Genomic DNA, 27,368 nt, shown 5'->3' with positions numbered 1-27,368 from the left:
TGAATCATTATTTCACTGGAGTTGATTTGCTGTAACAGAGACGACTTTGAACTTTGTGCGAGTTTTAGTTTATATTCTTCGACTTCAAATCGAATCACAATTAGAAACCTTACGTCATGTCCAGGTTTATCAGCCCTTCAAGGAAACAGCAACCAGGAAATACTCCACCGTTTACTGACAGGTGAGGGCAGGTGAATTTTTATTGTGATACACAGACAGAACAAAGAGTAAAAGACATTTTGACTTGACTCTTGAAAATCAATGACATTTGCGATTTATGTTTTTAAAGAATTTGGTTCAAAGTTCACATTTTAAACACAAGTAGAAGAAAAGATCCTCTCTCTCCCCCATCACTTTCTCAGTCTAAATCTCTCCCTCCCTTCTTCCCTCTCCCTCCCTCTCTCCCATTCGCCTCCCTCTCCTCTTCTCCCTCTCTCTCTCTCACCCTTCCCTTTCCTCTTTCTCTCCCTCCCTCTCTTTCTGTCCCTCTCTCTGGATGAAGTGCAGGTTGACGTTTCTGTCTGGGACCAGCACAGTTCTGTTCAGACTCTTCAGTTCTCCCACCGAAGGGTCCGGCCGGATCTCGAACAAACGCACCAACTGTAGGAGAGAGAGAGATGGAGAGACAAGAAAAGCAATAAATAGAGAGGGAGGAAGGAAGGAAAAGAATGAGACAAATGGAGTCAGAAATAGTACATTGGTATTGGCAACATAAAATCAAACATATGAGAGAATTCACATCTTGTCAGTTTGTCATTTGTACAGCTGTTGTTTCCATGGCAACACATGTTATAGACAGAGCAACAGACACTCCTGGATCACAAACACTTGGACTTTGACACAAACAAGCGCAATCAGAAATAGCAACCTGTTTCCCCATGAGGTATCGGTGGGGGCAGTTCATCACCACAGAAGCAGCTTGTGAGCAGTCCAGCCTATATTACATGATCGCAATGTGTGCATGTGCACAGGCCCATAAACATTTGTGTGATATTGGTCACACATGAGAATGTCTGTGTTTACTAGTGTGTAACCAAAATGTCATTTTTCATGAGTTGTGTTTATGTTAGTTGTGTGACTGTAGATCAGTGTGTTGTGTTTCACCAGAAAAACAAGAAATGGAAATTATTTTTGTTCCATTTAGTATTTTAACAGCATACACTGAAAGAGAAAGGAACTGTTATAATTAGTGATTATCTCGAAAACTATTCATATTTGATTATATAAATGAATAGAATTATAAATAGATAATAATTTTTCTGAGATTTTGAGACACTCCCGTTGCTCTAGCTCGATCCTTTATGGAGTTATGACCAAAAAAACACATATTTGACCTTGGTTACCTTGACTTTCAAGTGACCTTGACCGATTTCAACCTGTAACATCCAGTGTACTCCGGTTATGTGTGTGTCAACTTGTGTGATGATTGGGTGAATATTTTAGGCCACAGGTGGTTCAGAAATTGGGGAAATTGCCTGTCCTTTATAATGGTGTGACCTTTCAATTGACCCGTGTGACCTCAAATGACCTCAGATCATCACCAAACGTTTTTGCAGCATTGGGCACAGGGGCTTGACCCACGTACCAAATTTGGTGACAATCAGTCCATAAATGGTGGAATTATCGCGAGTGGACAGACACACACACACAGACACACAGGGTGAATACAAAACCTGGTCAAACCTTCAGGGACCAGGTAATAAAACTTCAGAGTGGAGTGAGAGGTGTGGGAGGAGCCACACCCACAGCTCTGTGTAGATGTGAGGAGGATGTGGCAGCTCTTAAAGACACACACATGTTTTATCAGAGTTGAAATGAGAGTGTGTGACAGTTTACAGTCACAGACACAGAGTCATTGGGCACAAGTCAAACTCTCCAAAAGAGAATCAAAGAGGAACACAGTGTAAAGGATCAGTGTAGTGCCACAGTGCTTTGGTGTGAGGAAACAGGATATGTTCATATATTTCAGCCTAAGGGGGTGGGTGCAGTATACTTTCACTACTACTTGAGTAACATTTTTTATTGAAGTAGCAGTACTTTTAATTGTTTTGCTTTCTCTTCCCACTGTAAGTTTAAAGTGACAAAACCTTTAAGTGACAATATGAAATAATGAGTGTTTTTTGCAGCGCTCCTTCAGATATCACTGAGTTTGTTTCACTTGTGTGTCTGTACTTCAAAAATACCACATTTTTTGTATTATTTAATATTTTGTCCTTCACCTTACAGTCGCCTTCAAATTATAATCAGAACCTGACAGTTACTCTTTAAGTTAATCTTACTTGAGTAGTTGTTTTCCCATATACGTTTTTACTAATGAGTAATTTCTTGGACTTCTACTTTGCATTTCTACTTGAGTAATATTATTTTGAAGTAACGTGCCCCTTATTTCAGTACAATGTTGTCTGCTCTACCACCTCTGGTCATTTCCAGTGCTTTTACCTGGAAGAGAGCCATGGTCATCTCCAACTCTGCGATGCGGCGCCCCACACAACCCCTGACCCCAAAGCCAAACGGGATGGAACCAAAAGGATGAGGCAGTGAGTGACCGTCCCTGATCCAGCGCTCCGGATGGAACTCAAACGCAGCGGGAAACGTGCGCTCGTCGTGGGAGATGGCGTAGTGATAGAAGACAAACGGGGTCTGTGAGGAAAAACACACAATTATTTCAATTGATGCTTGTGTTTGTCCAGTAATGGGAAGTAACTGAATACATGTACTGAGCATGCACATTCTAGATACTCATTCTGAGTAACTGTGTTCCAGTACATTTACTTTTTCATTTGGTGGTGTTCAGAATACAGTTACATGAGGAATTTCGCACATTTAGCGTTGAAATCTACAATATTAATAAGGACAAAATAAAATACAGCTCTGGCAGTGTGTGTGTGTGTGTGTGTGTGCGTGGTGTATGTGTGCGCGTGTGTGTGTGTGTGTGTGTGTGCGTGCATGCGTGTGCGTGTGTGTGTGATTTTATGTCTCTAAGTGGACACAAGTGAATGGTAGTAATGGGCCAAACAAATTGATGTCACTTTTGTCACTGTGTGTATCACTTTAAGAAAAGTCATGTGACCGATGCATGTACCGTGTCATGTGACCGATGCATGTACCGTGTCATGTGACCGATGCATGCACCGTGTCATGTGACCGATGCATGTACCGTGTCACGTGACCGATGCATGTACCGTGTCACGTGACCGATGCATGTACCGTGTCACGTGACCGATGCATGTACCGTGTCACGTGACCGATGCATGTACCGTGTCATGTGACGATACATGTTCTGGGTCATGTGACCGAAGCATGTGCTGTGTCACACATTGACATCTTTCATTTGTTGGAGGTCAGAGCTCATCCATCACACACGAGTATCTCGTGTCTGATAAACGAGCCCTGCACTGTGTCAATGCTTCTGCTTAGGAAGCACTTCATTTTCTAAACCACTAGATGGTGCTATAGAATGAACCAACACAATGTGTTGGAACTGTGTCACACACACCTGCAGGCATCATCTACCCTTCACTAGTTAATGCATAGCAACAAAAATAAAGCTGTTTGTAATTATATGTCATGTTTTACACTATAGGTTTAATATATTGCAACATGATGTAAAAGTATTCAGAATGCACTGCTCTGATAAAACCATTTATCAGAATATGTTACAAAATACATTTTAATGCAGGTATTCATTATTTTGTAAGTATAGTTTTTCAAAGTATTCTTCACAACACTGTGCATACCTATGGACAAATGTTCAGCAGTTACCATGGTGACACAATGTACACATTAGCAAACACAGGCTGATAAGTTGTAAGCTCTAAAGGCTCATTTATGCTCTGTGTTCTAGACACATACAAGTACAGACAGACACTCTGCATTATTCTGACATTTGGTCCATCTCCTCATGTGGAGTGTTAAACTAACTGCCCAATCATAACAGATCAACACTTCTGGTGAAATTAAATTAAGTGGAATAAATGAAAAAAACACTTGGATCACAAATACTTGTATGATTGGGCCCACTCACAGTCAGAAACCGAAAAAAATAAAATAAAATAAAATAAATAGAATAAATGTAAGGTAGAGATGTTTAATGCCATACTGTGGAACATTCCAGACTGGGCTATGACATAGAAACAAGCAGGTGATGGACCCTTCACCGGAAAAGTTACACAGTGGACTTTTAAAGTGAATACTTTTTACTTTCACTGCCATTTAGAGAAGGCATCTGCATATTCTACTCCTCTACATTTGTAATCAGGACTGAAAAGTAAAAGTATTTATACCTGCTGAAAAGCCTGAAGGTTTATTTTTATTTATTTTTGTAGTTTAAGCAAAAATATACAAATAAAAAAGGGGGAAAAAAAACAAAAACGAATTCAGTTGTTTATATTGAACAAAATTCAACACAATTCTTTGTCAAAATCACTACATTAGAAGTTTTATTAGATCTGTAAATCTGCATGAAAAATACTTTTTACACTTTAAGTAATTAAATTTTTAAGCGGGTAGTTTAATACTTTTACTTATGAAGATTTTTAATTTTTTTTTCATGTGATACTTTTACTTTTAATTGAGTAGTTTGTTTTTTTTCTGGTATCAGTACTTTTACTTAAACAGCACAATTAAGTACTTCTTCCACCACAGTAGTGCAGTTAGAATTGAAAGAGAACCCATAGTCTGAAAACAAGCTGAACAAAAAACTGTAATACAAATAACACTTTATGCTTGTCAAAATATATAGAACTGAATCAAATGTTTAATCTGTACAATTGTATTCAAATATGGATCGCTTGTGCCGCTACAGTCCTGTGGAAAACACTGCATCGATACTCGAAATATTTGGAGAAATATGACATACAGTAACCAGGTCCTCCCACTGTTTTTGTCAACTGCCAGAGGGACAGAAACATAAAACATAAAACATAAAACATTGAGCATAATAGACAACTGTACTAATTTGCCTTATGTCTCTCAAATGCAGAAGACATCCCTGAATCTTCTCGTATTCAGGGCAAAACATAGCACTTCTTTTACCTTATTTTAGTTTATTTTAGTTCGGGGGGGCTGTAGTTCTTTAGTCATTTAGCGGATATAAGGAGATACAGAACCATGTAATTTTGAGGTTGGCAGGACTTTATGATTTTAGTCCCAAGATTTTCTTAAGTCGACCTTAGCACCTTATTTTTTGATTCGTAAGAAGTAGAAAGAAAATGCTACTGACAGACAATAACAGCACATGTTTCCGTGCAATAAAACCAACCAAAAAGTAAAAAAAAAAAAAAAGAAAAATAAGTGACTTTAAGCTTTAAGTTTGAATAAAAAACAGACTTACCTTCTTTGGAAAATAGTATCCACCAATTACAACATCTTTCTCTGAGAAGATTCTTGCGTTCATGGGGACAACTGGATACATGCTGAAAGACACAGAGTTTTGCCGTCATGGTAAAGATAACAACAAACAACTAATATGCTAACAGTTCACTTCCTGATTATCAGAAAATAAAATGCTTTATAATCAGATGCAGGCAGCAGACTTATTTTGACCTCCAGAGCTGCTAATACAATCTATTTGCACTTGGGCAAGACTAAATATTGACATAAAAAGATCTGGTACAGGGTTTATTTATTTCAAAGTGGTTGTTGTTACTGTTGAAAGAAGGTTATTATGTTAAATAGATTTTTTTTTTTTTAGCTTTCTACCATGTTATAATGTTGTTCTTTCATCAAAAACATGTCTGAAGAGGTTTTAGATGTCATCCATACACGTTTCAGTAATCTAGCAATCTCTCTCGGGCCCTATTCAAGCCCTCATTAAGGCTAGCTGTTAGGTTCTGTACGAGGCTCCGCCCACAAGCCTACGTCACCCAAAATGTGATACAAAACTGTACACAGCAACTTTGCAAACCTGGTGTGATGTGCGATAGTTTCATAAGCGGGGTACTGATTGTGTTGTGATAGTGCTCTGAAGGGGAGAGACTTAATGTAGAGAGCAAAGTGAGGGGGAATTCAGAACATCAAAAACAAAAGTTAAACTTATGAAACGTGTTAAGATTAGTTAAGTAGTTTTCAGCAAATGTAGTGTGAAGTCAAGTGCCCCCTTTTTAAAACGACTGTGAAAAAAAGGATCTAAATCACTGAATGCAAAACAATAACTGTCCCCGCTTCCTTGAATACTTCTCCTATATTTAACCCAGGGGAATAATTTCTTCTTGTACCGTAGTGTTTCTTTAATGGTGGCCTTCAGGTAGGGCATCCGGGTTACTTCCTCTGCAGAGGGCTCTGGGCCGCTCTGGGAAACCTCACTGTAGAGTCTCCTCTGGACCTCAGGGTTCAGGGAGAGCAGGTGCAGGGCCCAGGTCAGAGTGTTCGATGTCTGGGCAGAAAGAACCAAAACAGGACTAAAGGTTGAGTTTATCTGTTATCCCTGTGGAGGTTATGCACATGACATCACAACATTCAGATTTTCCCAAATGACATTATAGTGCGTGTCATTGGTAATTATTATTAAATTATTTCCTCTGTAACTTCTTCAATATGTCTTCTATAGATGCACTTGAAGACATCTGGTGTAACCTTGGGTCTTCAGGTGTTTCGGGTCTTTCAGCATCGGACACCCTCGCCCTGGTGGCCCAGTGAGCATTCAGGTGGGACTCGCCAGTGCCCATGGTCCCCCTCTTCAGATCCATCCCGAGGTTATTCTTCCTGTGCCCAATGTACTCAGGACTCTGTGAAGTGAGTGGCCTACGTGCATTTGCCTTCCAACCTGAGCTCAGCTATCAGTGGTCAGCTGTACATACTTGAACCTCGTTCTTTCATGGGCTTCTTCCAGGCGGTCCTCCCATGGCACTGTCAGCTATTCTTGGTGCTCTCTGAGACCACCAGGATGTCTGGACTTAGGGTGAGACTGATGATGTGCTGGGGGAATCTCACTTGTTTTTCCAGGTCTATGCAGGTTCCAAGGTGGAATGGTAAACATTCCCAAGCCCGTCCTGCCATGGACCACCACTCCCACTAGTTCTTTGTACTGCAGCTGAGTGTCTGCATCGAGAACCGCTGCTTGGGCACTCCCCGTCCTATCTCTAGTGTCCGTGTCACCTTGAACTCCTCCTCTAGCTATTTCAAGGGCAAACAAAACTGGTGGTGTTCCCATAGAGGGCAATATTTCTAAGGCTCTGGACACCCCTAACCATCTCCTGAAACAGCTGCTGGTCTCCTCTCCAGTGTCTCCACTGTTGAGATGGAGACTTTATAGACAAGTAGCAGCCAGCGGAGTATTCTTGCAACACACCGTGCTGGTAAATCCATGCTTTGCTCTGCCGCTCCTCCTGTGGTTGGCAGTATGGGGTGCACTCATCTTGATTGCTTTCCCTGCATTTTCCCAGTAATTTATCAGGGAAATTGTCAGATCAGAAATGTAGGAAAATCAGCTCTGGCGTAGTTCAGACCTGTTCTGGAAAAATGCATGTGAATTCAGGCTCATGTGTGAATGGGGCTGTTACCGTGTCGACTCCAGCCAGCAGCAGCTCGGCCACGCTCCCGTACACGTCCTTCAGGCTCATGTTGGTGTTCGACAGGAGGTATGTCAGATACTCGCCCTCCAGCGCCTCCTGCTGGTCCACACGCTGCTCAATCTCCACCAGCTTACGGTCTATCAACACCTTCGCTGAAAGAGGACAAATAAAACTTAATGAATTAATTAATCACACTAAATGACAGAAAATTACACAGTGGTCGGTTGGAGGAGCAGATGGTGAACATCGGCAGCCTTGTTTTCATCATTATCTGTTTGTACAAGCATCTCTAGCTGATGAATGCAAGAGGAGGCACTGTTAACCTATATTATGCAAAAGGAATTCATATAAGTTTTAAGCCACCTCCTCAAAAACAGACCTGGAGTTGTGTTTTGTTTCATTCACACATGTTTGAGTAATTTTATTATTAATCTGTTTATATCTCCATAGCTTAAAGTGCTCTGTTCCACTTTGTGATGTCATGAAGCTGTAGTTTTCAAGTTAACAGCTACTTTTACCCTTTTTGCTGCAGCAACACTTCCTCTGCTCTTCTCAGTCCCCTCTGTGTCTCAGTGAAAGGTCTCAGTTTTACAGGAGGACTGGTCAGGGAGGGTCAGGTCTGTGTCAGGGCAGTTTGAGGAGAGGACGTGCCAAAAGTGTCCCTTTTGTGTCCTGCAGCATCACAGCAGCCTCCAGGGGGCGCCAGGTGAACAGTACCAGGATTTGTGCTTGTTTAAAGATGCAGTATGTAACTTTTCTGGTAGAGGACCTTTTAATTAAGGATTGAGTTAATCCTTGGGTTGCCATAGGGCTTTTCCAGCCACCCAAAGTGCTTTACAGTGCAGTGTTCATTCACTCCACACCCAGTGATGGTAAAATACTACTGTAACCACAGCTGCCCTGGGGCAGACTGATAGGAGCGAGGATGCAATCTGCCCCATCATCCCCTCCCACCACCAGCAACACTCACACATACACCACTTTTGCACACACACCACATTCATAGTACTGTGGGTGAAGTGTCTTGCCTAAGGACACAACGACACCTGGCACCTGGTATTCCCAGCGGTCTCCCATTTAAGTACTAACCAGGCCCGGCCTTGCTGAGCTTCAGAGATCTGACGAGATCAAGCTCAAAGCTCCATGGAAACATTCTTGTTTTATCTGAATGTTCCACAGTGTGGCATTAAACTTATCTCCACTTAGACAAGAAGAAGAGTCACCAAGCCAAGTTACAGGTCAGATCTTTTTTAAAGGTTTTAGAGAAATATAAACACCAGTAACTGCATCAATGCATGTTAGATCAGTTTAATACTGTGGAAAATAAAAGTCAAAGAAATGACATCTCCGTGGATACAGCCCTTTCCTACCTGAAAAGTTACATTTGCACCTTTAAAGAGGACATATGCTGTCAAATGTATTTTTGTGAGCTTTTAAGCATGTTACGACTGGCCAGCAGCAGAGAATCAGTTCTGCTATTCTGACAGACGTGTTTTTACTGTTAATCCATTTTAGATCAGTGCTGCTGTGGACAATTAACAAAATGTTTTAAAAAGTCTTGGTCTTTATAAAGTTTCATCCATTGTGTTAAAAGGAATCAGAAGTCAGATGTTGCACTCACTGACCGAATTTGAAGATGCCCGCCCAGCCTTCGTTGTAGCGGCGCCAGTAGGGCAGTAGGGGGCGACTCCACTTGGGCAGGACAATGACATAGGGACTGTAGGAGAACATCTGGATTATGGAGTTTATGAAATCCTGTGTGCCCTCGGGAATCGGATCCTCCAGACAGCCGATCCTCGTCTCAAACAAGATGGACGCTATACCTGAGAGACAAAAGAGAACTCGGTCATTTTGGGACAGTTTCCATAAATTTGTATACTGAGAGCTTTTACAGAGAATGTTTTCTCAAATGATTTTTCTAATGTTTTATGATTTGGCTTCTGGATCACTCTGAAACACCAAACAGCAACTGTGATATTCCTCCATGTAGAACATAACTTAAATTTGAACAGTCACTTAAATCTTGCCTTAAAACAAACCAAAACTGTCCCCAAAATATAAATAAATAAAATAAAATAAATAATGTGCAAGAGTGAATGAGAGATTTGACTGAATGGGATTTGAAAATGTAGAATAGGCTCTGTTGAGTCATGTTAAAATGAATAAATATTTAAAGATAAGGCACTGAACAGGGAGCTGTGGCTGGATGTCACTATATGTTAAAATGTACACAAATCAAACTTAAACGAAGAACATTTCTGCTTTTACAACAATCCGTGTATCATTCGTTCATTCGTTTTTCAATATAAAACCAAAAATAAGAAAATGAAAAAACAACAGTTTTCTTCATTGTTTGTCTCCAAAACCAAAATGAAAAAACAGATAATGATCCGTTTTTTCAGTTTTCAATTTTGTGTTTAAATGAAGAACGGAAAAAATGGATAACGGCCGTTTCCCGTTTACGTGACTTCCGTGACTACGATGCCGGACTTTTGCACCGCATACACAGTGAACAAGGACTGATCCAGGTGCGGACCAGAGCAGGACCAGAGCAGGACTGAGACTGGGACCACAGCGGGACCAAAGCGGACTCCGAGCTTTGACTCCAAGCCTCCGCGGGGTCCAAGCCTCAACTTCGAGCTCCAGCCCTGCCGTGGGCTCTGAGCCTCCGGTCTGGTCCCGGTCTGGTCTCAGTCTCGGTCTGGTCCTGGTTTCAGTCCTGGTCTCATTCTCGGTCTGATCTCGGTCTCAGTCTCGGTCTCAGTCCCGCTCTGGTCTCGGTCTGGTCGCGGTCTCAGTCCTGATCTCAGTCCTGGTCTCAGTCTCGGTCTGGTCCCGGTCTGGGCTCGGTCTCAGTCCCGCTCTGGTCTCGGTCTAGTCTCGGTCTCAGTCTCGGTCTCGTCCCGGTCTGGTCTCGGTCTGGTCTCGGTCTCAGTCCCGCTCTAGTCTCGGTCTGGTCTCGGTCTGGTCTCGGTCTCAGTCTCGGTCTCGTCCCAGTCTTGTCTCAGTCTCAGTCCCACTCTGGTCTCGGTTTGGTCTCGGTCTGGTCTCGGTCTCAGTCTCGGTCTCGTCCCGGTCTCGTCTCGGTCTCAGTCCCGCTCTGGTCTCGGTCTGGTCTCAGCCTCAGTCTCGGTCTCGTCCCGGTCTCAGTCCCACTCTGGTCTCGGTCTGGTCCCGGTCCCAGTCCTGGTCTCAGTCCTGGTCTCAGTCCTGGTCTCAGTCTCGGTCTGGTCCCGGTCTGGTCTCGGTCTCAGTCTCGGTCTGGTCTCGGTCTCAGTCTCGGTCTGGTCCTAATCTGGTCTCTGTCTCAGTCTCGGTCTGGTCCTGGTCTGGTCCCGGTCTGGTCTCGGTCTCAGTCTCGGTCTGGTCCAGGTCTCGTCTCGGTCTCAGTCCCGCTCTGGTCTCGGTCTGGTCCCGGTCTCAGTCCTGGTCTCAGTCCTGGTCTCAGTCTTGGTCTGGCCCTGGTCTGGACCCGGTCTGGTCCCGGACCTGAATCAGTCCTGGTTCAGTTCGGCATCACAGTCACGGAAGTCACGTAAAACAGGAAAAGGCTGCAATCCGTTTTTTCCATTCTTCATTTAAACACACGTTGAGAGGAGCCAGTTGAGGTGGATCGGGCATCTGTTCCGGATGCCTCCTGGATGTCTCCCTCGGGAGGTGTTCCGGGCACGTCCCACCGGGAGGAGGCCCCGGGGAAGACCCAGGACACGCTGGAGGGATTATGTCTCTCGGCTGGCCTGGGAACGTCTCGGGATCCCCCTGGAAGTCTGGGATTCCCCCCTCAGACTGTTGCCCCCGCGACCCGACCCTGGATAAGCGGAAGAAAATGGATGGATGGATCTTGAATCATATATTTTAGTGTAGAAAAGCTCAACCAGGGACGGAAGTTGAAAATGTGCGTGGCATCATCTGCAGCCTTTGTTTTGTGATTGCGTCTGACTGCATTGTCCCTGAAAAGAAATGAATTCATAAATAAACTAGAAAAGCACTCAGAGAGCGCAGACCTCCGCCAAGGACTACCCCCATTTTTTATATAAATTGCGATAAAATCAGTCTTCTGGATCAGATCCGGATCAGCCTTTGGAATATGAAAGAGGATCCCATTGTCCATCCCTGAGTCAAATTTCATGGGGTTTGGTCAATAATTAACCAAGATATTGAGAAACTAAATTTTTGGCCCCATTTACCACAATGTTAACTAAAATTTCAAAGTGATCCAGAATCCAGGATTTCTTCCGGATCACCCCCAAAATGAAATCAGTTCTTCCTTTTCACATTTCCAACAAATCCTGAAAATGTCATCAAAATCGGTCCATAACTTTTTGAGTTATGTTGCTAACAGACAAACAAACAAACAAACAGACAAACCCCGGCAAAAACATAACCTCCTTGGCGCAGGTAATAACGATAATAAGAAGCTGCCCACCCTCCAGAGAGAAGCGGTAGAACTCGTTTGCGATGTCCTGCACCATGTCTCCGGTGGGACTGGACTTCCTCAGGACTCGGAGCCGGTCTGTGAAGTCTTGGACCACGTCCCAGATCACAGGCCCAAACTCGTGAGCCTCCTTTGGGAGCAGCATCCTCCTGTTCAGCACCGAACGCAGCTGGTACCAGCGCTCCCCCTCCCTGAATCAACACAGGGAAGGATCTGCTTTAAAGGGCCCATTACGCTCTTGTCTCATCTGTGTTATTGTGTGTGTCTCATCTGTGCTATCTGTGTTAGGCCCCAGAATATTTGTCAAGAATAAGAAGCACTTTATTGTAACAGCGAGTTGTGCGGTGAGATGAATTCTCTTGATACTAGGGCTGGGTATTCAGAAGTTGCTGATACGATACATACCTCGATACACAGGCCACGATACGATACATGTCTTGATACAGTGAGCTTTTAATTTGATACGATTCGATATATTTCAAATTGATTTGATGCGGTTTAATAAAAAAATAATAGATAAATCATGGCTGTGATACTAAAAGTCTCTATTAACTCACTTCTTATGCAAAGTGAATATGAAATAGAGCAGGACACGACGCAAAACAATGCGGCACGGGACACATTTTGAAAGCTCATTGCGGTCACGGGCAGGACTACACACTGCAGGAGCGGGCGGGTGGGATGATAAATTGCAGTCCCACAAACTACATATGAGAGTGAAGTAAAATATAGAAATGATTAATGTATGCTTATCATAAAACATTTGTGCTGGATATTTTATTTGGCGTTAAGAAAAACGTTATATATGATCTACCGTATTTTCCTCACTATGAGACTCGCTCTTAAGCCTCTAACCCCATCAAAAAACGGCCACGTGCCCCACAATCCAGAGCGCCCTATACATGGGTCCACTCAGGTGTCCCAGCACGACTTCAGTAAACTACAAAGCCGCACCACCCGCAGAACACGCAAACACACACGGAGCAGACAGCGACCGCACAGAGAAAAACACCGACAGCAACACTCATCACTCCACGCCGATGAGGAACGGAACGGAGGAACGAACCGAAAAAGCGAGTGCAATGTGCCACTTCTAGACACAACTGAACAACTGAGTCACTGTGAACACGCCGACAATCCGTTGGTCCCAGACAGCACCCTCCCTACACGCCACAACTGAACAAAGCCCAGAGTCACCGTGAACGCCACAAACAAACAAAACCACTCACCCATCCAGCTGTTGTGTTTCCTTTAAAGTCCGATGTGGCTTATTTGCGAAAAAAAATTTAGAATGGACCATTTAATGGTAGTGTGCTTTATAATCCAGAGCGCCTAATAGCCCGGAAAATACGATAATCTCATGCACAATTCATTTACGCTTCTCCGTGTTTAGAGCTTAAGAAATCGAACATCCCCATCTCACGGGCGGGAGCGGGACAAAATATCGCTGATGCGGGCAGGAGCGGGAATGAAAATTACAATTCTTTGCGGATGGGAGTGGGAGTAAGACAGAAAAATCTGTCCCGCACTGACCTTTAATATGAAACACACTCATTTTAATCATCAAAACAGTGAAAAGGTCAAATGTGTTGCATAAACAAGTTTCCTTCCTCTAAACAAGCAACAAAACTGTAGCGCTGTAACAAAATAATTTAGTAAAATATACCAAAAAATACTCTATACATCCATCCATCCATTTTCGTCCACTTATCCAGGGCCGGGTCGCGGGGGTAGCAGCCTAAGCAGGGACTCCCAGACTTCCTTCACCCCAGACACATCCTCCAGCTCCTCCGCGGGGACCCCGAGGCGTTCCCAGGCCAGCCGAGGGACATAGTCCCTCCAGCGTGTCCTGGGTCTTCCCCGGGGCCTCCTCCCAGTGGGACATGCCCGGAACACCTCCCGAGGGAGGCGCCCAGGAGGCATCCGAAACAGATGCCCGAGCCACCTCAACTGGCTCCTCTCGACGTGGAGGAGCAGCGGCTCTACTCCGAGCTCCTCCAGTGTGACTGAGCTCCTCACCCTATCTCTAAGGGAGCGCCCAGCCACCCTGAGGAGGAAACCCATTTCAAGCGCTTGTATCCATGATCTCGTCCTTTCGGTCACTACCCAGAGCTCATGACCATAGGTGAGAGTAGGAACGAAGACTGACCGGTAAATCTTCACCACAACGGTCTGATACAGCGACCGCATCACTGCCGAAGCTGCACCGATCCGCCTGTCAATCTCCCGTTCCATCCTTCCCTCACTCGTGAACAAGACCCCGAGATACTTGAACTCCTCCACTTGAGGCAAAGACTCCCCACCCACCCGGAGAGGGCAAGCCACCTTTTTTTTTCGGTCGAGAACCATGGCCTCAGACTTAGAAGAGCTGATCTTCATCCCAGCCGCTTCACACTCGGCTGCAAACCGCCCCAGTGCACATTGCAGGTCCTGGTTCGATGAAGCCAACAGGACAACATCATCTGCAAACAGCAGAGATGAGATCCTGTGGTCCCCAAACCGGACCCCCTCCGGCCCCTGACTGCGCCTAGAAATTCTGTCCATAAACACAATGAACAGAACCGGTGACAAAGGGCAGCCCTGGCGGAGTCCAACATGCACCGGGAACAGGTCTGACTTACTGCCGGCAATGCGAACACAGCTCCTGCTCCGGTCATACAGGGACCGGACAGCCCTTAGCAAAGGGCCTCGAACCCCATACTCCCAGAGCACCCCCCCCAGGACACCACGAGGGACACGGTCGAATGCTTTCTCCAAGTCCACAAAGCACATGTGGACTGGTTGGGCAAACTCCCATGAACCCTCGAGCACCCTATGGAGAGTGTAGAGCTGGTCCATTGTTCCACGGCCAGGACGAAAACCACACTGCTCCTCCTGGATCTGAGGTTCGACTATCGGCCGGATTCTCCTCTCCAGTACCCTGGCATAGACCTTACCGGGAAGGCTGAGGAGTGTGATCCCCCTATAGTTGGAGCACACCCTCCGGTCCCCCTTCTTATACAGAGGGACCACCACCCCGGTTTGCCAGTCCAGAGGTACCGTCCCCGACCGCCACGCGATGTTGAAGAGGCGTGTCAGCCAAGACAGCCCCACAACATCCAGAGACTTAAGGTACTCAGGACGGATCTCATCCAACCCCGGAGCCTTGCCACCAAGGAGCTTTCCCACCACCTCAGTGACTTCAGCCAGGGTGATGGATGAGTCCGCCTCCAAGTCCCCAGCCTCGGCCTCCTCCCGCGGCTGGTGGGATTGAGGAGATCCTCAAAGTATTCCTTCCACCACCGGACAACGTCCCCAGTCGAGGTCAGCAGCTCTCCCCCCGCACTGTAAACAGTGTTGGCGAAGAACTGCTTCCCCCTCCTAAGGCGCCGGACGGTTTGCCAGAATCTCTTTGAGGCCGTCCGATAGTCCTCCTCCATGGCCTCCCTGAACTCCTCCCAGCTCCGAGTTTTTGCCTCCGCGACCACACGGGCTGCAGCACGCTTGGCCCGCCAGTACCCATCAGCTGCCTCAGGAGTCCCCCGAGCCAGCAAGGCCCGATAGGACTCCTTCTTCAGCTTGACGGCATCCCTTACTTCCGGTGTCCACCACCAGGTTCGGGGATTGCCGCCGCGACAGGCACCACAGACCTTACGCCCACAGCTCCGAGCAGCCGCATTGACAATAGAGGCCGAGAATGAAGCCCACTCGGACTCCATATCTCCAGCCTCCCCCGGAATCCGGGAGAAGTCCTCCCGGAGGTGCGAGTTGAAAGTCCCTCTGACAGAGGGCTCCACCAGACGTTCCCAACAGACCCTCACTACACGCTTGGGCCTGCCAAGTCTTTCCGGCTTCCTCCTCCGCCAGCGAACCCAACTCACAACCAGGTGGTGATCAGTTGACAGCTCAGCCCCTCTCTTCACCCGAGTGTCCAAGACACGCGGCCGGAGATCAGATGACACGACTACAAAGTCGATCATCGACCTCCGGCCTAGGGTGTCCTGGTGCCACGTGCACTTATGGACACCCTTGTGCTCGAACATGGTGTTCGTTATGGACAAACCGTGACTAGCACAGAAGTCCAATAACAAAACACCGCTCGGGTTCAGATCGGGGAGGCCGTTCCTCCCAATCACCCCTCTCCAAGTGTCACTGTCGTTGCCCACGTGGGCGTTGAAGTCCCCCCAGGAGAACAACGGAGTCCCCGGTCGGTGCACTGTCTAGTACCCCTCCCAAGGACTCCAAGAAGGCCGGGGTACTCAACACTGTTGTTCGGCCCGTAGGCCGACACCACAGTGAGAGACCTGTCCCCGACCCGAAGGCGCAGGGACGCGACCCTCTCGTTCACCGGGGTGAACTCCAACACACGGCGGCTGAGCTGTGGGGCAATGAGCCCACACCAGCCCGCCAGAGAAATGGAGAGTCCAGCCCCTCTCAAGGAGTTGGGTTCCAGAGCCCAAACTGTGCGTGGAGGTGAGGTCGACTATATCTAGTCGGTAATGCTCAACCTCCCGCACAAGCTCAGGCTCCTTCCCCCCCAGCGAGGTGACATTCCATGTCCCCAGAGCTAGTCTCCATGTCCGGAGATCCGGTCGCCAAGGCCCCCGCCGTCGACTGCCGCCCAGATCTCTCTGCACCGGCCCCATATTGCTCCTCCCGCGGGTGGTGGGCCCACGTGAGGACGGCCCCACGTCGCTCCCTTCGGGCTAAGCCCGGCCGGGCCCCATGGGGGAAGGCCCGGCCACCGAGCACCCACCCCAGGCCTGGCTCCAGGGTGAGGCCCCGGTGAGGCCAATCCGGGCGACGTAACTGGCCTCTGTGTGTTGCTCATCATGTGGGGCTTCTGAACCGTTCTTCTTCTGACCCGTCCCCCCGGACCTGTTTGCTTTGGGTGACCCTACCAGGGGCATGAAGCCCCCGACAACATAGCTCCCGGGATCATTCGGGCACTCAAACCCCTCCACCATGATAAGGTGACGGTTCAAGGAGGGGTACTCTATACAGCAGCCCACGATATCAATACTGTATCATCACATTAAACAATACGATATACCGTATTTTCCGGGCTATTAGGCGCTCTGGATTATAAAGTGCACTGTCATTAAATGGTCTATTTTCGATTTTTTTTTCACGATGGGAATGCTCACTTTCTTAAGCTCTAAACACAGAGAAGCGGAAAGGAACTGTGCATGAAATTACCATATTTTCCGGGCTATTAGCGCTCTGGATTATAGAATGGTCTATTTTCAAACTTTATTTCACAAATAAACCGCCCCGGACTTTAAAGGAAACACAACAGTGTGATGGGTGAGTGGTTTTGTTTGTTTGTTGCGTTCACGGTGACTCTGGGCTTTGTTCAGTTGTGGCGTGTAGGGAGGGTGCTGTCTGGGACCAACGGATTGTCGGCGTGTTCACAGTGACTCAGTTGTTCAGTTGTGTCTAGAAGTGGCACGTTGCACTCGCTTTTTCGGTTCGTTCCTCCGTTCCGTTCCTCGTCGGCGTGGAGTGATGAGTGTGTCTGGGTGTTTTTCACTGTGCGGTCGCTGTCTGCTCCGTGTGTGTTTGTGTGTCTGCGGGTGGTGCTGCTTTGTAGTTTACTGAAGTCGTGCTGGGACACTCGAGTGGATTTGTGTATAGGGCGCTCTGGATTGTGAGGCGCGCAGTCATTTTTTGATGGGGTAAGAGGCTTAAGAGCGCGTCTAATAGCCCGGAAAATACAGTACATTGATATATTGATACTAGATCAAAGTAACCAATAACCTATTTCATATACTAGTAATTGACAGAAAGACACTGGCCCCCGCCCCGTCTGAGAGAGGGCCACACCACATTTCTTGTCATTGTGCGTTTGGGTTACTCTGTGAAGGGGCCGTATCCAATTCCTTGCATGTCGCGGTATTCCTTCCACAGGGACATGTCTCCTCTGACCGGGAACTTCTCATCCCTCCTCAGGACCTCCTCCAGGAGCTCGGCACTGCCCAGAGCCACTGCGCCCAAACCGTCTCGGAAGATACTGCCGTGGAGACTCTTGTCATAGAGCTGTGAAGAGAGGAGGAGGAGAAGGAGAGAAGAGGAGGAGAGGAAGGGAGGAGGGATGAGAGAGAGGAGAGAGAGTTATGGGGGGAGGAAGAGAAACAGGAGAGACGGAGAGAGAGGGAAGAGAGCCCAGGGATGGAAGAGAGCAGGTCAAGGGGAGAGAAGGAGAGTGAGGAGAAGAATGAGAAGGGGAGAGAGGGAGAGACAGAGAAGAAGGGATGAGGAGAGGAGAGAGAGAGCAAGTGTGAGGGGGAGACATGTGCAGGGGAGAGAGAGGGATAGAGAGAATGAGAGGTGAGAGAGAGGAGAGAGGGCAAGTGAAGGGGAAACAGAGCGAGTGAGGGATGAGAGAAAGGAGAGAGAATGAGGCGGAGAGAGCGTGTGAGGGAGAGAGGGAGAAAGGAAGGGATAGACCAGGATCGATAGAGAGGAAGGGATAAGGGATAAGAGAGAGTGAGTGAAGGATGAGAGAGAGAAAGAGAGAGGAGGTGAGGGGTAGAGAGAGAAGAGTGAGACAGTGGGTGAGGGGGAGAATGAGGAGAGGGAATGGGTGAGGGAAAGACAGAGGGAGACAAAGAGAATGAGGGATGAGAGAAAGGGGGGTCAGAGAGTTAAAGGGAGAGTGGGAGAGAGAAAGCGGATGAAGGAGAGAGAGAGAGAAAAGGGATAGACCAGGAGAGACAGAGAGAAAGGGGTGAGGGATAAGAGAGAGAAGAGAGAGTGAGTGTGGAGAGAGAAAAGAGAGAGAGTGGGTGAGGGGGAGAGAGAGGGAGAGAGCATTAGTGAGAGAAAGAGAGAGGAGGTGATGAGAGAGAGAGAGGGAGAGAGACAGAGTGGGCGAGGGGGAGAGAGAGGTAGAGAGTGAGAGAAAGAGAAAGGAGGTGAGGGGTGAGAGAGAGGAAAGAGAGTGGGTGAGGGGGGGAGAATGTGAGTGAGAGAAAGAGAGAAGGAGAGGGATGACAGAGAGGAAAGAGAGTGGGTGAGGTGAAAAGAGAGGGAGAGAAAAAGAAAGGAGGTGAGGGATGAGAGAGAGGGGGAGAGAGAGAGTGGGTGAAGGAGAGTGAGGGAGGGAGAGAGAGTGGGTGAAGGAGAGCGAGGGAGGGAGCGAGAGAGTGGGTGAAGGAGAGAGGGAGAGAGAGAGAGTGGGTGAAGGAGAGCAAGGAAGAGAGAGAGTGGGTGAAGGAGAGAGAGGAAGAGAGAGAAAGTGGGTGAAGGAGAGAGGGAGAGAGAGAGAGAGAGTGGGTGAGGGATGAGAGAGAGGAATGAGAGAGAGAGAGACTGGGTGAGGGAGAGAGAGACAGTGGGTGAAGGAGAGAGACGGAGAGAGTGGGTGAAGGAGAGAGAGAGAGAGAGAGAGAGAGAGAGTAGGTGAAGGAGAGAGACGGAGAGAGTGGGTGAAGGAGAGAGAGAGAGAGAGTGGGTGAGGGATGAGAGAGAGAGAGTGAGTGAAGGAGAGAGAGAGAGAGTAGGTGAGGGAGAGAGAGAGAGTGGGTGAAGGAGAGAGAGAGAGAGAGAGAGAGAGTGGGTGAGGGATGAGAGAGAGAGAGTGGTGAGGGAGAGAGAGAGAGAGTGAGAGGGATGAGAGAGAGAGTGGGTGAGGGATGAGAGAGTGGGTGAAGGAGAGCGAGGGAGAAAGAGAGAGAGGAAATGTGTTGGAGAGAGAGGAGTGAGAGTTAGGGGGAGGCGGTTAGAAGAGAGAGGGAGGGAGAGAGAGAGAGTTTGTTCAATTTAAAGCCATACTTGGGAACATTCTCCATGGAGATAGATACTGTGGAATCTCTGCCTTTATTTGAGTCTATTTGGCAAAAAAGTTACACACTGCGGCTTTAAATATCATTATGTGAATGTGAAATGTATAGTCTGGATACGCAGGTCAGAACAACGCTCTTTGACAGGGAAAGCTGAGACCTGCCGTTACCATGGCGACAGCAGTAATCTGATCACACAGGAATTTCGAAACCACACAGCAGCGCTAAACATCAACAAAAGTATTTCCAACACCATGCAACTTTTCAACAATGGAACAGTTTGGACTAGTAACAAAACACAACACACATTTACGACGGACAAACAGGAGTGAGTCAGATTCCTGTTACGCAACGAGCGACGCAAACGCTGTAGAAAGTTTAAAAACCAGCAGGAGCACTGGTCAGACATCTGTGGTGCGCAGATTTGTGTCGCTATAGTTTTTATTTGTTATTAGTGAGTTAGTGAGAGAAAGAGAGAGGAATGAGAGAGTGAGAGTGAGAGAGAAAGAAAGAGGAGGTGAGGAGAGAGTGTAAGTGACAGAAAGAAAGAGAGAGGAGATGAGGAGAAGAGAGGAGAGAGTGAGTGAGTGAGTGAGAGAGAGAGGAGGTGAGAAAGAGAGAGAGGAGGTGCAAGAAAGAGAGGAGGTGAGGAGTAGAGAGAGGAGAGAGTGAGTGAGAGAAGAGAGAGGAGGTGAGGGGAAGAGAGGAGAGAGTGAGTGAGAGAAATAGAGAGTGACTGAGAGAAAGAGAGAAGAGGTGAGAGGAAGAAAGAGAGGTTGAGGGGAAGAGAGAGGAGCTGAGAGTGAGAGAGAGAAGAAAGAGGAGGTGAGGAGAAGAGAGAGGAGAGAGTGAGAGAGAGAGAGAAAGACAGAGGAGGTGAGAGAAAGAGAGAGGAGGTGAGGAGAAGAGAGAGGAGGTGAGGAGAAGAGAGAGGAGAGAGTGAGTAAGAGAAAGAGAGAGGAGGTGAGGAGTAGAGAGAGGAGATAGTGAGGGAGAGAAATAGAGAGTGAGTGAAAGAAAGAGAGAGGAGAGAGAAAGAGTGAGTGAGAGAAAGAGAGAGGAAGTGAGAGGGAGAGGGGGGAGAGAGAGAGAGTGAGTGAGAGAAAAGAGGTGAGAGAAAGAGAGAGGAGGTGAGGAGAAGAGAGAGGAGGTGAGAGAAAGAGAGAGGAGGTGAGAGAAAGAGAGAGGAGGTGAGGAGAAGAGAGAGGAGGTGAGAGAAAGAGAGAGGAGGTGAGAGAAAGAGAGAGGAGGTGAGGATTAGAGAGAGGAGGTGAGGAGAAGAGAGAGGAGGTGAGGGGAAGAGAGAGGAGAGAGTGAGTGAGAGAAAAGAGAGGAGGTGAGAGAAAGAGAGAGGAGGTGAGGGGAAGAGAGAGGAGAGAGTGAGTAAATGTTTTAAAATCAGAGCAGGAGGACTGGTCAGACATCTGTGGTGCGTTTGCTGTTTGACTGTCAGATTATGGATTTGTGTTGATATAATTTTTATTTGTTTTACATTTACAGTGTCCTTATTTATCGCCAAAGACGTGCGTTGAATTGACTTTAGATGACATTGTACTTCATGTCATAAAATCTCCAAAAGGTAAATTCACAAATGTTGAACCAGATCATTTCTATTAGTAACTAGACCCAAGAACTTGCTGTATTACAACAAAAATCTGCATTTTTTACAATATGAATTTTAATTGCCCCGTTTATATTCAGGATTCCCACACTTTTTCACTAAATTTCAAAACTTTTCCATGACCTACTTTTTCATGATCTGAAGTGAATTTTCCATGACTTTATGGCACCTACATGTGAAGAATCAATGGTGGTGATTTTCTGCGGCGCTGAGCAGAGCAGCGTCTCCAGCGTCTCTGTACGTGGCCCCTCCCACCAGAGCACAAATGAAGACTTGTCTTTTTCCAAACGCTCTTAAAGTAAAATGTCCAAAATGAGAAAAGTGGACACCGAGTGCAGGATTTTACAAGAAAAACAGAATTATTCCTATTTGCAGACAAGTTCATGTTAAAACATTGGGTTGAAATTGCATTTTTCTTAAAGTTTCAGGTTGTTCATAATATTATAATATTTTGTAAAAGAAAGAGTTCATCAGTTAAAAAAGATTTCTGTAATAGATTTGCGTTTCTCTACACAAATATTTGAACTTATTGCTATTTTTGGGGTTTATATGTCATGAGTTTTCTGATCCGGCCCCTTTGGGATCAAAGTAGGTTGGATACGGCCCCCGGACCAAAATGAGTTTGACACCCCTGCACTAGACGGTTTGCAAAAACCCCAGAAGTGCAAGTTCGGGCACCAGCCAATCAGCGAAGAGCCATATATTCTGTGTTATCAACAATTCCCGAGATTGAGGATTTAAAGCCGGAATAAAGAGAATGCTTGGTGAATTTCATCAAGGGGTAAGATGTTATTGTCCTTCTTCCTACGGGATTTGGGAAAAGCTTAATATAACAGTTAGTCCTGTTAGCAGCGCATTACATAAGTCACGACCAAATAGCAGCGATTGGTTAAATGATAAAAAGTACCCGCCTACCGTCGAGCAAATAAATCCTAATGCTGCAAGGTCAGACGGTTTCTACAAAGTGAAACCAGCTGATGAATCAGGCTAGTAGAATGATACTTATAGGACTAAATATGAAATGTGAACTCTTTCCACTCACGTTATGGTTTGGAATTATAGATTTTGAACATTCATAATCCTGTCAGTGCATTTAGTGTTGTCTCTTTTAAACAAAAGGCACAGACAGTAAGAAATAATCATAATAGCCTCATGAGATCTTAACAGAAAGCTGGAGTTGCGTTAAAGAGATACTAAAATTCCATGACTTTTCCAAAACTTTCATTGAATTAAAAAAAAAGATTGACTTTTTCAGGGCTGGAAAATGGCATTTTCAATTTCCATGACTGTGGGAACTCTGTAAATTAAATATTACTGGCCTGTTAAAATGTTGCGATGTGATTTGAAACCAGCAGTACAGATGGAGCAGATAACATGAGTCTTGTTCAGATGCAGATCTGTGTTGATGCAGTGAGCTCTTGGGTCTAATCACTAATAAAAAATGATCAATATTTGTGAATTTATCTTTGGATTTTCATTGATTTCATGGTAAAGCACAATGTAATCAGTAGGGAATCATGATATTCAAGAACAGGGGTCTCCGACCTTTTTCCTCAGGTGAGCTATCTTTACAAAACGAAACGATTTTAGGGGTCGCAGAAAATAAAGTATACATAAGAGCCCTGGTAAGACTTAGATGGGCTACAGTTAGATAAAGCATAAAACATAAACCATTCTTTATTTATGAGTGCACAAAGTCAGGCATCAAAATGATAGATTTACAAAAATAATAATAAACATTTAATTCATCGAATTGGAGTTATTCAGGACAATACGTGTATTTTAGAAATCATCTGGCGAGCTACTTGAAAGGGGATGGAGAGCTACAGGTTGGAGACCCCCGATTTAAACCATAAGATAAGTTGATATAACAAGTTTGTGGAGTCATCTTAAATCTTAATTCACTAGCTAGGACCACGCCAACAACAACATAGTGAGAAGAAGTTTATTGATAATGTACAATGTGAGGCAGAGATGGCTGGGTTGAGACTATGGGTGGGGGCTCCGTCTAAATCTGCAATTGGCCCAGCTGGAACGGGACCCCCCCCACCCCACCCCCACCCCCTGTGAGTCATGTTGGAATTTATTAACTCCTCAAAAACATACCAGAAGTTTTGTTTTGTTTCAGTGACACATGTTTGAGTAACACTTTATGTCCACATCTCCAAAGCTCAAAATGCTCTGTTCTACCTTGTGATGTCATGAAGTGGTAGTTTTTAACTTAGCTGCTCCTTTTACCTGGTAATTTTGGGTCTGAAATCATTCAAATGATTCTAGTGAAGTTATATGGAGTTTAAAAACCACAATGGAGCATCTCCTGTATTACCACATGACATCACAAGGTGGAACAGACAGAATAGAGTGTTATCTGTTTGAGAGATTGAGTGTTAAACATGTGTAAATGAAACAAAACTCAACTCCAGGTCTGTTTGTGATGAGGAAACAACATTAGAACATAAATCATTTCAATGTAATAAAAAAATGGTCGATGTGTTTACCCACCTGTAGCTCGTGCATTCGGATGTAGTAACCCTTGACCACCAGCCTGTAGAAAAACCTCAAGAACCCGACTTTAGGGAGGTCTTTTATGGTCCGGACTTTGGTCTTAGTCCCAGTCCCGTCTTGGACTTGGGTTGATACAGAACTGGAGGCGTCAGCTGTTTGGACTACACAGAGACGAGGGACTGAAGATGGTCCAGCAGCCCAGGACCTCAAAAGTCCAGTCCAGGATGTAGACCTGGACCAAGACTGGACCAGTGCAGACATGATGCTGGTATAGTGACAAGTCTTGACCAGTGATTAGTCCAGATTTAGTCTTGGTAAAGTCCTGGTTCAGCCCTATTTTAGGTACAATTTGGTTGTAGTTTTAGTCTTGGTTTAGTTGGTGTAGCTGGTACAAAATATAAGTTCAATTATTATTAGTCCAAGATAGATTGTACTAGTGTTAGTTCTGGTTTAGTCCTGGTTTAGTCCAGCTCCAGAACAGTTGAGACCTGCTTGGTTTAGTCTTGTTCTGATTTAACCCGGCTACAGCATTTAAACAAGTTCAGGCTCAGACCTGTTTTAGTCCTGCTACCAAACTAATTTCTGTCTTGGTTTAGTCACTGTTTAATCCCCTTTTAGCCCTGGTTTAGTCCTGGCTCAGCCCTGCTTTACTCCTGATTTAGCCCTTGTTCAATCCTGATTCAATCCTGGTTTAGTCCTAGTTCAGTTCTGGTTCTGTCCTGCTTGAGTCTTGGTTCAGCCCTGGTTCAGTCCTAGTTCCAGACCTGTTTCAGACCTGCTTCAGTCCTGATTTAGTCCTGGTTTAGCCCCAGTTTAATCCTGGTTTAGTCCTGGTTGAGTTCTTGCGTAGGAGTGACCTGGTGCAGCCCTGGTCCAGCGTCACATCACATAACACAGCTCCAGTGACAGAGTGAGAAAAGTGAACGGAGCAGTGGGCGGAGCTACAGTGGAGGAAAAAAGTATTTGATCCCTTGCTGAAGTTTGTATACTGACAAAGAAATGAACAGTCTATGGTGATTTTATTTTAACATTGAGAGAGAGAACATCAACAACAAAATCCAGAAAATAACTTTAAAGAAAATATATAAACTGATTTGCATTTCATTGAGTGAAATAAGTATTTGAACCCTCGAGCCAAAAAAGACTTAGTACTTAGTGTCAAATCCCATGTTTGCAGCACAGAGGTCAGACGTTTCTTGTGGTTGATGACCAGGTTTGCGCATATATCAGAAGAAATTTTGGTCCACTCGTCTTTGCAGATCATGACTAAATCATGAAGGTTTTGTGGTGTCGCTCAGCAGCTCGCAGCTTTGTCTCCCTCTGTAGGTTTTCTGTATGGTTAAGGTCTGGAGACTGGCTGGGTCACTCCATGATCTTTATGTGTTTCTTCTTGAGCAGCTCCTTCATTGCCTTGGTTGTATGTTTTGGGTCATTGTCGTGTTGGAAGACCATTCCACGAGCCATTTTCAGTTTCCTGTCAGAGGGAAGGAGGTAGACACTCAGGATTTTTTAAAGGTACATGGCTCCGACCATCCTCCTGTTGATGCGGTGAAGTCGTCCTGTGCCCTTGGCAGAAAAACGCCCCTACAGCAGAGTGATCCGACCTCCATGCTCGACAGTGGGGATGGTGTTCTTGGGGTCATAGGCAGTATTTCTCTTCCTCCAAACACAGTGAATTGAGTTTATGCCAAAGATCTTGATTTTGGTCTCATCTTACCACAGCACCTTCTCCCAGTCCCACTCTAAATCATTCAAGTGTGCACTGGCAAACTTCAGGCGGGCTGCACATGTGCCTTCTTAAGCAGGGGGACCTTTGAGCACTGCAGGACTTTAATCCATTGCTGCATAAAGTGTTCCCAATGGTTTTCTTAGTGACTGTGCTCCCAGCTGCCTTGAGATCATTGACTACCTCCTCCTGTGTAGTTCTAGGCTGATTTCTCACTGTTCTCATGATCATTGAGAGCCAATGAGGTGAGATCTTGTGTGGAGCCCCAGACCGAGGTCGACTGATGGTCATTTTGTATTTCTTAAATTTTCAAACAATTGCACCAACAGTTGTCTCCTTAACACCAGCTTCTTGTTTATGGTTTTGCAGCCCATTCCAGCTTTGTGCAGGTCGACAGTCTTGTCCCTGACATCCTTTGACAGCTCTTTAGTCTTTCCCATGTTGGAGAGTTTGGAGTCAGATTGACTGATTCTGTGGACAGGTGTCTTTTTATACAGGTGAATAGTTAAAACAGAAGTCTGATTTAGGTGACGTGTTGATCAGGAGAGTCTAACTGGTCTGTGGGAGCCAGAACTCTGAATGGTTGGTCGAGGATCAAATACTTATTTCACACAATGAAATGCAAATCAGTTAATATATTTTCTATGGTTTTCTGGATTTTCTTTTTGATGTTCTACCTCTCAATGTTAAAATAAACCATTCAAATTATAGACTGTTTTCTTTTTCAGTGGACAAACCTACAAAATTAGCAAGGGATCAAATACTTATTTCCTCCACTGTAAGTCCTGATTTTGTTTTAGTTCATTACCTCGACTCAGACATGGTTCATTCTTCATGCTTCAGTTTTGCAAGACCATGTAGGACCTACCATAGTATCTTTCTTCATGTTAAAGAGAAAATAAACACTAAATCAACCTTCTTTGCTACTAAACTGTGTATATAGTGTTTGAATAGGATTATCTACTGTTCAGTGTTTAGTTTCAATGCAAACTAGGTACATTTTGCAACTTTCTGATTAAAATCTTAAATCTAAAGTTTGTGCTGCCCCCAGTGGCCTCTGTAATTTCAAGTAGTACATGACATCACAAAGGACTTCCCCGATTACTACTAGGTATTTCTGCCCTGGCTGCAGGGACAGAGATTGAAGTGTGGATACCTGTTAGGCCAATCACTCTGCTCCCTATTCCCCCAGACCCTCCTCCTCCTTCACTCTCCCCTTTAGTCCTCCAGGTACTACCCAGTTTAGCAGCTCTATTTGAAATGTGGTTGTGGACGGAGTTTAAGCTTTTAGTTCCACTTTAAGCTAAACACTCTTTGCATCATACAGTTACAAAAGCCGCTTGCAAAAAGTAAAATAAAGTGTAACTACTGGTTCACTACTGGTTCTCTATGAAGACAAGCAGGTGGCAGTACTAGGCCAAGTTACAGGTTAGATCTGGGAAGAAGTGAGAATCTACTGTCTGGGATAGTGTCAGGCAGTGGTTTTCTTCTTAGAGCTGTAGTAGAACGAACTAAAATGTATCTGTGTGTATCTGACCCAACCTGCACTCACAAGACTACACCTGCAGGGGGAGTTCACGCAAAAAACTACTATTTTTGCAGAGAAAAGTTCTAGGAAACAATATATTTATATAAAACTTGTGAATCATGAGTTCAATTTGCCTTTTTACATAAATACTAAAAAAAAAAATCGACAAAGGACTACAGCCCTATTCCTTATATTTGTTCAATCACTTCTTGTTTTTTATCACTCATGAAAGAGAACCAAGTGTCTGGGATCGTGTCAAGCCGCTGGTTTCCCATTATT

At 45.6% G+C, this 27,368-nt stretch overlaps 1 protein-coding gene across 1 annotated transcript; it reads right to left on the bottom strand.

Moving 5' to 3' along the window:
- Positions 1-170: 170 nt before the first annotated feature.
- On the bottom strand, positions 171-24,436 carry LOC110171370 (sterol 26-hydroxylase, mitochondrial). Its single transcript, XM_020937075.2, has 9 exons — positions 23,833-24,436; positions 17,783-17,964; positions 11,938-12,137; positions 9,137-9,334; positions 7,500-7,663; positions 6,216-6,373; positions 5,333-5,414; positions 2,440-2,640; positions 171-600 (listed from the first exon to the last, which is right to left on the bottom strand). Exons 1-9 carry the CDS (start codon positions 24,094-24,096, stop codon positions 442-444), a joined length of 1,608 nt encoding a protein of 535 aa, XP_020792734.2. The 5' UTR covers positions 24,097-24,436; the 3' UTR covers positions 171-441.
- Positions 24,437-27,368: the final 2,932 nt, after the last annotated feature.

The sequence above is a fragment of the Boleophthalmus pectinirostris genome, unplaced genomic scaffold (assembly GCF_026225935.1).
Source record: "Boleophthalmus pectinirostris isolate CB_2022bp ecotype Guang Dong unplaced genomic scaffold, ASM2622593v1 HiC_scaffold_1, whole genome shotgun sequence".
Lineage (NCBI taxonomy): Eukaryota > Metazoa > Chordata > Actinopteri > Gobiiformes > Gobiidae > Boleophthalmus > Boleophthalmus pectinirostris.
The sequence above is the reverse complement of the archived record's forward strand: the minus strand, read 5'-3'. Positions and strand labels throughout refer to the sequence as shown.

Bases quoted from the DNA above. Each gene is read 5' to 3' on its own strand.
- LOC110171370 (XM_020937075.2), bottom strand. From the start codon at position 24,096: ATGTCTGCACTGGTCCAGTCTTGGTCCAGGTCTACATCCTGGACTGGA. The intron at 12,138-17,782 runs GTAACCCAAACG...GTGTTGATTCAG, and splicing joins GGATACGGCCCCTTCACAGA to GGAGGGGGAGCGCTGGTACC. The intron at 6,374-7,499 runs GTAACAGCCCCA...CTTTCTGCCCAG, and splicing joins TGCTGGCTGGAGTCGACACG to ACATCGAACACTCTGACCTG.